General features: G+C 41.4%; 2 protein-coding genes across 4 annotated transcripts in view; one reads left to right on the top strand and one right to left on the bottom strand.

The window, feature by feature from the left end:
* The window catches only part of UMAD1 (UBAP1-MVB12-associated (UMA) domain containing 1), a 142,005-nt gene extending 141,258 nt beyond the window's left edge, over positions 1–747 (bottom strand). The window contains exon 1 of the mRNA XM_050937634.1: positions 569–747. The gene's annotated coding sequence lies outside the window, so the exon portion shown is untranslated. The remainder of the gene's footprint in view (positions 1–568) is intronic.
* Positions 748–824: 77 nt separating this feature from the next.
* On the top strand, positions 825–11,901 carry RPA3 (replication protein A3). 3 transcript variants are annotated; one of them, XM_050938777.1, is made up of 6 exons: positions 922–1,009; positions 5,025–5,120; positions 6,572–6,601; positions 7,924–7,998; positions 9,208–9,316; positions 11,218–11,901. In XM_050938777.1, exons 2-6 carry the CDS (start codon positions 5,103–5,105, stop codon positions 11,298–11,300), a joined length of 315 nt encoding a protein of 104 aa, XP_050794734.1. In that variant the 5' UTR covers positions 922–1,009; positions 5,025–5,102; the 3' UTR covers positions 11,301–11,901. The 3 variants fall into 3 exon arrangements, with proteins under 3 accessions (XP_050794733.1, XP_050794734.1, XP_050794735.1); XM_050938776.1 differs by lacking the exons at positions 5,025–5,120; positions 6,572–6,601 and having other exon boundaries at positions 825–1,009; XM_050938778.1 differs by lacking the exons at positions 922–1,009; positions 6,572–6,601 and having other exon boundaries at positions 5,025–5,141.
* Positions 11,902–12,589: the final 688 nt, after the last annotated feature.

Raw genomic sequence — 12,589 nt, 5'->3', positions numbered from 1 at the left:
AAAAACCTAGATAAATTCATGGAAGACAGGTGCATCAATGGCTATTAGCCAGGATAGGCAAGGCTGGTGTCCCTAGCCTCTGTTTGCCAGAAGCTAGGAATGGGAGACAGGGATGGAGCACTTGAGAATCAGCTGTTCTGTTCATTCCCTCTGGGTCATCTGGCATTGGCCACTGTCATTAGACAGGACACTGGGCTAGACTGACCTTTGGTCTGACCTAATATGGCCATTCTTATATTCAAGTGTAGATAAAGCCTGAGCAGCTTCTCATAGCCCTTCACAAACCCCTCCTGAAATACACCCACATGGAGACATGACCTGGCTGCCTTTCATGGAGTTGGGGTCAGGGCTCTGATCAGAATAGAGAAGGGTTAGGAACGAGGCAGATCAGCCACCATCCCCAGCTCTGCGCAACTGGTGTGTAGGGGAGAGGAGACCAGTCGCCCCCTAACACCTCCGCGCACTCAGCGCTCCAGGGGGTGTGGGCGGGGCAACCCCAAGCAGCTCCCCTCAGGCAGGGACTGCGGCGCGCGGCGGGGGAAGGCTCAGCCCCGCTCCGCTCACTCACCGCGTACCCGCCTCAGACGCTCTCTCGAACCGAACCGCGACACCTGACGCTGCCACTAACGCCTTCGCTTCCGGGTTCAATCGCCAGGCAGCCCCCCGACCCTCACACCCAACATAAAGACTACAACCACCCTCCCTTTCCTACGTAGTAAGAAGGGCCTTTTGCCTACGTCACCAGGGCGTCGGTAACGGATTTTGTCACGTTCGATTGGCGGCCTGAGAGGAAGCCCCTCCCCTGTTGCCAGGGTGACTGCCGGGCTCGGAAAGCGGAAGTGCTGGTTTCCCGCCGCTCGAAGGGTTCAGTGTCTTGTTGCGGAGAGCGCGAGCCTCGGGACCGCTCCACATGGGGGACGTGCACGAGGGGCCGCGGCCCCGCATCGCCACCAGCCACTTAGCGCAGCACCTCGGGAAGCCCGTTTGCTTCGTGGGCCGACTGGAGAAGGTAGCGGGACCCCCGACTCTACCCAGGCCCTGCCCCCGCCGCTGGCCGCTCCCTGCCCGGTTCCTCTGACTCCTCAGGCCGGAGGGTTTGGAGCCCGCTGCCTCCCTGCGTGTCCCCGGGGTCCAGGCGCTGAGGGGCTGTCGGCCGCTGCTGGACTCTCCCGAGGGCAGCATGAGGCTCCGGGCTGCGCGGTTCCCCTCGGTCGCAGGTTCGGCGACACTGGGCGGAGGGGGCGGCTATGGGTCCCTTCACAGCCCTTGCTGGGGAGCTGCTCCCTGAAGCCAGGCAGCACCGGGCCAGGCTCTACCCACGGTCCTGGCCCGAGGTGTCGCAGACCCAGAGCCCCGTGTAGCTCCGTGCCGTATCTCCACCCCCAGCTCCGCTGCATAGCAGCACCAGCCCCGCGGGGTTCGCCGCGCCAGCGCTGGGCTCTGCACCTAGTACCCGCCCGCTGCCTGCGGCTCCTCTCCCGGCTGCCTGCGCTGTTTACCATAGGTAGGGGGACACCAGCAAATTCGGATCTAGTGGGTCTTTAAAAATGAGTTGCAGGTAGTTCAAATTATATCTGCCTAGTGCTAGGATATTTACAAAGCCCCGTGATGTTGCATCTGTCAAGTGTACCCAAATAGAAATAACAATGCCAGCATGTCTGTAGTCTCCCCGATCTCTCTGCAAGAATGAGTCTCCCCCTGTGGCTTGTTTGCTTTAAGTGTTATGGTCAAACATGCTAAGCTTGATCTTGACGTAATTTTTTACCTGGAGAACTGTGGTGGTATAGTGGGTGTTTTTACCAACATAGTTTTGCCAGTCAGTGCCCTAGCATAGACACATTTAAACCAACGTAAATATTTTATGCTAGTATAGCTTGGTTTGCTTCACCAAACTGCGATAAGGTGGAAGTACAATCATACTGGTATTAATGCATCTGGGCTGGGGGTGGGAGTTGCCACTTTAACTGTGCCATAATAATTGAAGTGTGAAAACTTTTAAATGTAGACAAGGTTTTATTGAGGGAGGCAGTGGTTGTAGAGGGAGAAACAGTCCTGTGGTAAAAAGGGTCAGACTCCTGAAGGGCTTTGAATATACAGACTAGACTTTTAACTGGAGATAGAGAACTAGTGTTTAGACTGGACCCAGGTGATGTATTTCTGGCCTTTGGGACCCCGGCTGCTAGGCAGACAGGCTACTGCATTTTTGTGCCACTCAGATTAGCATTTGGCTTCAGTCATAGGCATAATTTGCAGTAATCAAGACTGGAAGCCATGAATGCTGGTCTCAGAAAGACAAGGCACAATCTTCTGGCCAGTCACAGTTGATGTTTTTTGCTGCTCTAGCTCTTTGGGTACCCAAATGCATGGAGCAGTTCAAAGGACCTCATGCTGTGGACCAATTTAATAATTAAGGACCTTTGATAATGGAGTGTTTATTGAAGCAATAGGAAGAAAGAAGTACTTCAGAACCAACCAGCGTCAGTTCGGTTTAGCCTGGGTTCATGTTTAGCTAGCTGCTTTTCATCAAGAAACTGACTTTGTCTAAGTATTGAGAGAGCTGGAAGAGTTGCTGTTTTTAAGTTTGATGTAAATAAGATGTCAACTTGAGCATAATCTGCAGATTGTTGGCACTTCAGCCTGCCTTGTCTCCTTAGCTCTTCCAAAGGCTTCATATAAAATCAAACCGTGTGCAGGAGAAATTGCTCTTGGCAATTCTTCAGAAATACTCTGAAAGGAAAGACTTGAGCCATTTCAGGGAATTTCTGGTCTATCCCCAACCCCTGCAATTTTTTGGAGTCAGGCAGAAGTATCTGGTGATCTACCATATCAAGTAGCCCAAAGATGTCTAACATGATGAGTATGAATGTACTTCCTGTGAATACGGGCACAAGAAGTCATCCACCAGCACAAAAAGTGCTGTGTCTGTTGTGTGCACAGATTTGAAGCCCGACAGGTTCAGGATGCTGACAGCTAGTGTTTGAAACTGTTTTTTTTTCCTAGCTTCTAAATTAGCTTGTTTAGCAAAGGGATGTTGGATGCTGGAGGACAGTTCATGACAGAAGGTTTCTTTAGTATAAGTCAAATATTGCATGTTTGAGGATAGGTGATATATTTGCTTCATCAAGGGAAGTTTTAAAATCTGTAAGTGATCTTAGATACTGAGTGGATTTGATTTAAATCACTAATCAAGAATACAGGTTTCAGAGTGGTAGCCGTGTTAGTCTGTATCAACAAAAACAACTTCTTGGTTTTTTTAGTCAGGAAGACTCGATTTAATAATGGATTTCTACATAAAAGTACATTCTTGTGAAGGATATGTATTAAGGTTATAACAACCAACAACTCAGAGATAGATGTAAGTTTCACTTTTAGAAGGTACACTATACATTTTTAAAGTGATTTTATTTTGAAAACTTTTCAGATGAGTTTTACAGCTGTGTCAGAAAATGAATGATTGTTTGGTTATTTCATTTACCAAAGGTAATAGAAGCAGATATTTATGAAGTCATTGGGAGGTGAACTATGTCTAATTCAACTGGTTAATCATTAATATTTGGAGGATTTCCTTGCTGTGCTGTATTAGAAGGAGAACATCACCAGACAGACATTTACATTGTTTTATTGAACTAAAACAGCACGGTTATATATTCTGGATTTTTTTTCTTCAACAGCAAACATAAATATTTTAACAAAACAAGCATATGAATTTTTGAATTTAGTTAAACATTCAAGTTTTTTTAAATCAGGTTTGTTTTTGTTAATTGTTTTTAACTAAAATAGTTAAATGAAATATTTTCAAAAACAAAAATGAAATTGAGTGACAGCCAGGTCAATGTGAGAAACTTAAAATATTGCCTTCTGCAGCTAACTCAGTCATCTTCACCTTCACCTTCATTTTCCTGTTTGTTCATAATCTGGAAAAGAAAAACAAGCTTTCCTGCTTTTTCAGGTCCCAAACAATTTCTCAGTTTGGAATGAATTAGTCCAAAGGCAGAAAATATTCTTTCTACACTACCAGAAGAAGAGATCATCACTTCAACAGTCTCTGAATCCAAGTGCTTAAGTGACTTCCACCAGTTCACTGGTGTAACTTTCTTTAAAACATCATCAGCAAACATATATTTCTTGAATGGTTCACCCTTAGCTCTGAAGTTTATTATAGTTGACATTATGGAGGGATAATTTCTGGATGTCCATGTCAGAGCCAACTCCTCTTCTTCAGCAGTTAAGGTTTGTCCCTGGTACTGAGTATTGAGAATATTTGCAAGAAAATGAGCTGGAGATAGTGCTTGTCCCATTTGTTTTTTTTAATGCTTGTAATTTAACTCTGTCATTGCATATTTCTCTTTTTAAGATCTCAGTCAGTTCCTTCCAAATTTCAACAGCGTCAGCAATCAAACAGCTATTTTTCTGCATTTTGTTCAAGGCTACAAAATAGGCTTCAGGGTACTCAGCATGTGTTCAACATTTCTCTTAAGCCCAATGTTGAGAACTTCGGCTGTGACAGTGCCATCTAATTTTTCATGATTTTGTTCACAAACTGTCCTCAGATTAGGCCAGTTCTTGATATAGTGCTCAAAACAATACACTACTGAGTTCCATCGCAAGTCTTGAGGGAGCATTAGCTTGGTTCCTTCCCACTATTTTTTTCAGTTTGTTAAAGCTTTGACTGCTACTTCTTGTACGTATTCTGCTGGGTGTGCTTTTCCTGATGTATCAATTGTTTCTGTAAGGAAGACATTCCCGTCTTCTGTTGTCACACAAGCACATACAACAGGATCATTGTGGCCATTGCTCCACCCATCAGGACTCAGGTTCACTATTTCACCCTCTAGACCTTTTGCACACTACTCAATTTCTGTTTTATACACTTTATTCAGCAATTTGCCTGCAACAGCTGCTCTGTTGGGTGGACTGTATCCTGTTAATGACTGAACCATGTTATTGAAGTGTGGGTTCTCAATCATATGGAAAGGAGAGTTTGTTGCATAAACAAACCGGGCAATTCTTTCTTTTTGCTACAGGTGATATACTGTGGCTGTGTGACATACATGATGCGACTGAAACACGATCATCAGCAGATAACTCTGAAACTATAGAAAATGATGGTGATCTTGAAGGTGGATAGTCTTCAGAATCCTGTATGTTGAGGATGGACTCTCAAACAAAACAAGTTAATGCAGTTATTTAATTATTATTATTACCATACTACTCATTTAGTATTGCTCATTGCATTCACTGACATTCAGTACTACTTTAAAGGTGAAATTGTAAAAGGAAGATCTGATTATTTCAGCTATTTTTTATCACAACTGCATCTAAAATGATAGTACCATAGAGTAACAACTATAGTTTTTGCTCAAACGTAAGATTTCAAGAATAGTCCAGAAGGAAGACAAGCAGTCCTTAAGAAAGAAGTATGAAATAAAAAAGTTTACCAACCTTTCATCATCTTCATTGCTGCTTCCTCCTAAAAAGGAACACTTCTCATGATATTGTTTCATTCAGGCAAGCAGGCCTTACATTTCTTTGTTGCGCTGTTTGCGTTTTGCACGCATGCCTATCTTACCCACAGGTAGAGGAACTTCATTAAAATATTCCCAGACTGGGTCTCTTTGACCTGCTGACATTTCAGGTTTTCCCTTCTAGGGACAGAATGGTATGGTGGATCTTAATCAATGAAGGGTACACTCAGAAAGACCTCAAGACTTCTGGAATATGCTGCTCAAACAGTTTCACTTTTGTTTCTACTGCCTGTCCCTCCCTTCTCACATTTATCTCCAGACTTCTTCTTGTCCAGATCTGTTCTGCCCCCAACAATCTTCTATTCATTGAACTTTTTGAAAATTTGCACTTTTAGAGAGAGGTAAGGGATTGACTCTGTGTACACAAATTTGCAGATGGGCAATAGGTTGGGGTCTGCTATTTCTCACCTCTCATTTTATTTTATTTTATTTTATTTTATTTTAAAAAACCATTTTTGCTGTTAACAAGCATGTTATTTCTGGAAACACAAATCCACAGTTTGAGAACTGCAAAACTAAGCATCTCTGATTAAATCTTCTAGACTGAGCACTGAGTCCCATTGGGTAGATAGAAAGATTAACCTAAATAATCTAGACAGAAGCCCCTGGAACCTAATATGAGTGGATCTCTAATCCATGAACTATTGGAACTCATTTACAAAACTTTTCTTAAACATTTCATGAATATATTATCGTACTATAGAATTAGAATTTATAATCCCTATTCCATGATCTGAGCTATAATGTATCTTTAGATAAAATGCTTTTTGAGGAAAAAACTTATAAAAAAAATCCAATTTTAAAAAAAAGATTTTTTTTTAATTTATTTAAAAAAAAAAAAAGATTTTTACCCACCCTGCTTAGATATCCTTTACTCTCTGATCATCCAGAAAGGGTAGGGGTCAGTCACAGATGAATGCCTGATATCCCTGAAAACTTCCATGACTACACCATAACCCCTTGTTAACTTTTGTTGTCTTACTGGAAGATGGAGTTGCTTATTAAAATGACTCTCTCCCATGGTGCTGTGTGAAACCTGTCTATAGAGAAGCAATGAAATAACTTCAGTGCACTGGGTAAGGGGAATACTCTAATATTTTTAGTTGTAGTAATCTTAGGGGCTGTCATCTGTATTTAGTTTTTTAAAAAAATATTTTTAAAAAAATTTTTTTTAAAAGAACTAAAGAGATCTGTGACTTTTTAAGGTTAGTGGAAGCACTCAGCAGCTGATAAAGTTGAACATCTGTGTCTGAAGTTCAGTGGCACCTTTTCCACTCTGGTATTTATTACTTTTTTGGTTTGATAGAATCCAGGTGTGCTGACCTTCAAAGCATGATCCATGCCTTGTGTTTTAAAAACACAATCCATGCTTCATACAGAAACAAAGACCTAAGAATGGATAGCTTATGAGTCGTGGTTTTTTTCTTAAAGTTAGAAAATGTGATCTCTACTAGCTGTTTTGGATAAATATATAAGATAAAATTTTTCCAATTCTTAATTAGCATCTAAAAGGTCACTTTTTCGTAACGACAATACAAATTATTTAATGCTGTTAGATGGCATTATTATAACAATATTGTAAATAAAGCAAAAACATCTCTTGCATTTCTTCCATATATAGGAAACGCTTCATTGTGAATGTATCTGATGCTATGCTGTTATAGCAACGTCATAATTTTGATTTTGTTTAAAAGGTTTTTACAAAGCTTATCAATATATATATTTGACTTTTTAAAAAAACTTTTAGTGAAAACCATACTTTTAAAAATAATGCTCTGTTGTGTTTGCATCACAAGCCCTGTGCTTTTTAAGAAATGAGGCTGTGTCTACACTACAACTAGTTGTGCTTCCTCTGCTCATGTACACATACTTGCATTAGCTCTCGTGCTAGCATGAGTATAAATAGCAGTGTGGCCATAGTAGCACTGGTTGCGGTAGCAGAAGCATGGCTGAGCTGTGCCGAGGACAAACCTGCCTGAAACTATTGGGTATGTACTCAGCACAACTCAGCTATGCCTCTGCTGTCATTACTCATACTACCATGGCAACACTGCTGTTTATGCTTGTGCTAGCTTGATGAGAATTAGCATGCATATGTGTACACAATCAGGGGAATCGCACCCTAACTCATAGTGTAGACATAGCCTGAAAGTAGCTAAAAACAAGTGATGCTTTTTTTAATTGGCTATTCTGACCAAAAGGGAAAAAAATGTAAACTGGTGGTAAAAAGTAAGAATTTTGATCTTAAAAATATTTTTAAAATGACATGGGGAATAATCTAATTTACGCACTTTTACTGTTCTTGAATGTATGATATGTACAGTATAGAATCAAGTTAGAATTCAGAAAAAAATTGCTTTGATAGTTCGAAGATATGCACTTAATAATCTCTTTGTAGATTCACCCATCAGGGAAACTTTTCATCCTTTCGGATGGAGAAGGAAAAAATACAACTGTTGAACTGAGCGAGCCTGTAAGTTTAAGTGTCATTTTGGAAGTTAACATTATTGGTCCTAACTTTTTTTCTTTCCCCCGATCATGTACTCAAAGGACAATAAATGCCTAGAGGGAGCTCAGGCCTGCTCCTTTTTGGAAACCATTCACTGGAGAGTGATGGCTGCTGGCTGAGAGCCCAGCTCTGAAGGCAGAGCTGCCACCAGCAGCAGCACAGAAGTAAGGATAGCATGGGATGGTATTGCCACCTTTACTTCTGCACTGCTGCCTGCAGAGTTAGGCCCTCAGTCAGCAGCTGCCACTCTCTGGCCACCCAGCTCTGGAGACAGCACAGAAGTAAGGGTGGCAATACCATGACCTCCCTACAATAACCTTGTGACATTCCCCATCCCCCTGCAACTCCCTTTTGGTTAAGGACCCCCAATTTGAGAAATGTTGCTCTCTCCCGTGAAATCTGGTCTTTTACCGTATATTATACAGATTTCATGGTCCGTGGTGCATTTTTCATGGCCAGGAATTTGGTAGGGCCCAGAGAGGCCCCTAAGGTAATCTATCCTTCTGGAACAAAAGTTCTGTTTTTCATAGTCTAGGAGATTCATTGGTAGGTGGGCAATAAATTCTAGATGTTCAGAAATAATGAAATGGCTTAAGAAAGCACTTACATTTAGATTGCCAACCTTTATGATGATTTTAGTTTTTCTTTTTTTAATCTTCATTACCTGGGCTCAAGCTACTAACTTTTAGGTGCCTAAACATAGGGTCTACGTTGTGACTCCTGCATAGGCACCTATAGCTGAAACACATGAAGAGCACTCCTTTCACAGTCTAGGCAAAAGCCTGTTGCAATTGTAGCAGCGCACTTGGAGTACAAAAACTTCTCCTACTGCACCTCTGGTAAGCATGGCACCTACATGTCTCTTGCACCAACCTGCAGTGTGAGCCAGCTGTACTGTAAAGGACATAACCCACTCAAGATCCCTTTGGGTTGCTGCTAATCTGTTTGTTACAGACAATACTAAATCCTTTCTTTGTTATAAAGCTGTAGATCTTTTAAATAACAAATTAGGTTGTAGACCTATTTTTCAGCAGTACTGTATTGTCTGAAATGGAACAGACAAATTAGAGTAACAAACATTGTTTCCTAAACTGTAGCTGGGTGTGTAACTAGTGACATGCAGAAAATAGTAAACCTACTCTGGTGACGATTTAATTTCTATGTATTCACTAGTTAGATGAAGAACTCTCTGGTGTCATTGAAGTAGTGGGAAGAGTTACAAATCAGGCAACTATCCTGTGCATGTCATATGTCCAGTTCAGAGAAGATAAAAGCGCTTTTGGTAAGTAAAACATAAGCCTTACAAATAACGTACATAACTTCTTAGATTATAAACATTTCCACAGTGAAGGAAGGGGCACGTCTGCTAACCCTTTCTCATGAGTCAGGTCCGTCTGGGAGTTGCCAGTGTGGTGAGTGGAGCTCTTTCTACACGTTCACAAGCTGCTTCCAGAAATCTTTGCTACTGATACAGAGGGTTCCATGCAGTGCCAGACCTTTGTTCCAGAGTTAGTGACCATAATGCAATTACATGTAATATCCTCAGGAAAGATCATACCAAAATGTAGTATTATGGTATTGAACTTTGGGGGCAGAGAGGAATTTAGGGAAAGCTAGTTAGAAAGAACCTAAACAAGAAAGTTGCTAAAAACCCTAAAGTCCTTAGACTTAGAGGTGGAGGCTACATAAGTAACTTGTCTTAATTACAGAACCTTGAACAAAAGAAAGCAGAAAGATAAAGTACAGTAATGTTAATGTCCCTATGCAAAAGTTGGTTCAAGCCAAAAAGAGTATTCTTATGTAGATCATTTGTACCGCTCTGTCACTGGTTTCTGAACATAGCACACACCTGCTTTTGTACACAAAGTACTATCCCTCAATCCTCCATTCACTGGATAGTGTTTTGATGGTGTGGGGAAGTGAGGCTGAAGGACAATAGAGGAATTTACAAAGATTACTTCTTAATTATAAAACACCTAGATACTTATGACAAGTACAAACCAGCATGGCTTCCATAAAGAGAATGTGTCTCCAGTTTTTTAGAATTATTTTATGGTGTCCACAAAATAGCTGATAAAGGGAAATCAATAGGTGCTTTTTGTTTGTTTTTTTTTTGTTTTTTTAAGCCTTTGGTAAAATCACAAGAGGCTAGTCAAGAAACAGTAGTCAGATAATGAGGTGAATCTTTCTCACGGATTAGAAATTTGAGAGACAGCAGGAATATACAGGTCTGTCTCATTTTACGCGGGGGTTCCGTTCTGCAGTTAGCGCATAAAGCGAAAACTGCGTATAGTCAAAATTACATTGAGTTGAATGGTGGGCGGAATCGCCCACAGTACAAAAACAGTATTTAAATTACTTTTCTTTTTTTTGTTTTTTCTTGTTTTTGCCGACCGCATAAAGCTGAAATCGCGCATGTTAAATACGCCTAAGATGCAACAGACCTGTATAGTTCATTTGTTGGTCTGTTTCATTGGACTTGGAAGGAGGCTAATAGGGGTGTACGCCCACCCTTTCTTGGGTTTGATATCAGTAAATAAATGACTTGATAGAAGGGCGAATATTGAGGTAGCAAAATTTATGAATGACATAGGTTAGTCAAGACTAGAGGATTGTGAATAACATAAGAATAATTACATTTGGTCACACACCCCCAGCTCTATAAAGAAATAGACCAGGTAGAGAGAGGGCAACAGAAATGATTAACCATGACAAGGATTTCCCAAGAGAAGAACTTAAAAAAAAAAAAAAAACCACCTAGTTTCAAGAGGAGACCCAAGAAGAGTATGAGGCAGGTCAAATAAACACATGTTGTAGAGAAAGTGGATAAACAGTAGTAGACACTTTCATAATACAAGGTTCTGAAAGTTAGCAAGAGGAATGCAATACTTTTCCAAACCATGGAGTTTCAGTATAGCTGCTAAGGAATTATCTTTTTGTTCCCCATCACATAACTAATACGTGCACTCTGGACTACAACCTCTTCTAAATATTTGTTTTCATCTGTCAAAGGAAATTATAGCTAAAGAGGCCTAAAAATGGTAAGACTCAGCTGAAGAAGGAGGAAGAACTTTCTCAGACTCCGTAATGTAAAAATAGAGAATGTGTCAACCTTGTTATATTGGGCTAGTTAGCGTTTTAATCCATTTGTCACAATGTCTTAATATTTTCTGTCCCTTTCAGATCTTGCGCTTTACAATGAAGCACTGAAAATTATCCATGAATTTCCTGAGTACTTCCCATTTGGTGTTACAAGGAATAATTGATACTTCTTGGCACACACCTTCCAACTTCAGAGTAGACAATAACTGCATAGTGTAATCTTATTGTTGAGCAAGGAGGCTGAAATTATTTTGTGGAGGTGCTCAAGAGATGTCTGTTGGCCAACTGCTATTTGAACTGGACACTGTGGCAAGGTGCTACTGACTTCTATTTCGTACTTGCGTCTTTGCTAACAATCCTAAGTGCAGCCAATGAAAAAAATGTAGTTTTGTTGGAACTGAGATCTTTTCAGTAAGAAGTAAAATATTATTTTGACTTTTTTCAGGCATTTTTTATATATTGTGTGTGTGTGTAATGTTTGTGTATCCAGAGGAATGTTTTAGTAAGCAAATTGGTTTGTGTTTTTAAAAGAAAAAAAATCAATGTTTAAGTTTCGGTGTGCTTCCTCCCATACCATATGTATCAGGTGTTCTATATGATACTTAGCAGGAAATGTGTATTTAAAATTAAGACATTTTATGGGCTGTAGCTTTAAAGAGTATCTTTAAATTTGGATTATGCAAGCTTGGGTATGAGTTCTTATGTCTTGGAAACAGTCACTTTCCTTAGTTTGGCAATAAAGCCTCATACCTGACTTGAATTAAATGCTACGGCTTGTCTATTTTTAACATAACCATTTCTTAGCAGGGCCGGCTCTAGCCATTTTGCGGCCCCAAGCATGGCGGCACGCCACGGGGGGCACTCTGCTGCTCGCCCGTCCCGCAGCTCCGGTGCACCTCCCACAGGTGTCCCTGCAGAGGGTCCGCTGGTCCCGCGGCTCCGGCAGGCGTCCCTGCGGGAGGTCCGCTGGAGCCGCCGGACCAGCGGACCCTCCGCAGGGATGCCTGTGGGAGGTCTACCGGAGCCGCCTGCCTCCCTCCCGGCAACCAGCAGAGCGCCGCCCCCGGCATGCTGCCCCAAGCACGCGCTTGGCGTGCTGGGGCCTGGAGCCGGCCATTTCTTAGTAATAACTAAATAAATCACATTAAACTGCTGTCTCGTGTAATTTTTAATTTAACTCTCCAACACAAACGAGCGAGAGCACCTGTAAGATACCTAATAACCACTGTTGATAAACAGTTTTTAAAATATTGTTTCTAGTTGTCTTTGCTAATTTCAAATGGAGTTGACCATATCGCAAAACCTACCACAGCCTGCACTCTTATGGGGAGTCTAAGCATAAGCACCAAGAACTGAAAAGATGAGAGACTATTTTAATTGCTAAAGGTGGCCCTGAGACGAACACTGGCAGGAAAGTTTGCACTGCCACTACCTCTGTTATATATGTTTTGTG

Source organism: Gopherus flavomarginatus, chromosome 2 (genome assembly GCF_025201925.1).
Source record: "Gopherus flavomarginatus isolate rGopFla2 chromosome 2, rGopFla2.mat.asm, whole genome shotgun sequence".
NCBI lineage: Eukaryota > Metazoa > Chordata > Testudines > Testudinidae > Gopherus > Gopherus flavomarginatus.
Note: the sequence above shows the minus strand (reverse complement) of the source record. Positions and strands in the feature narration are given on the sequence as shown.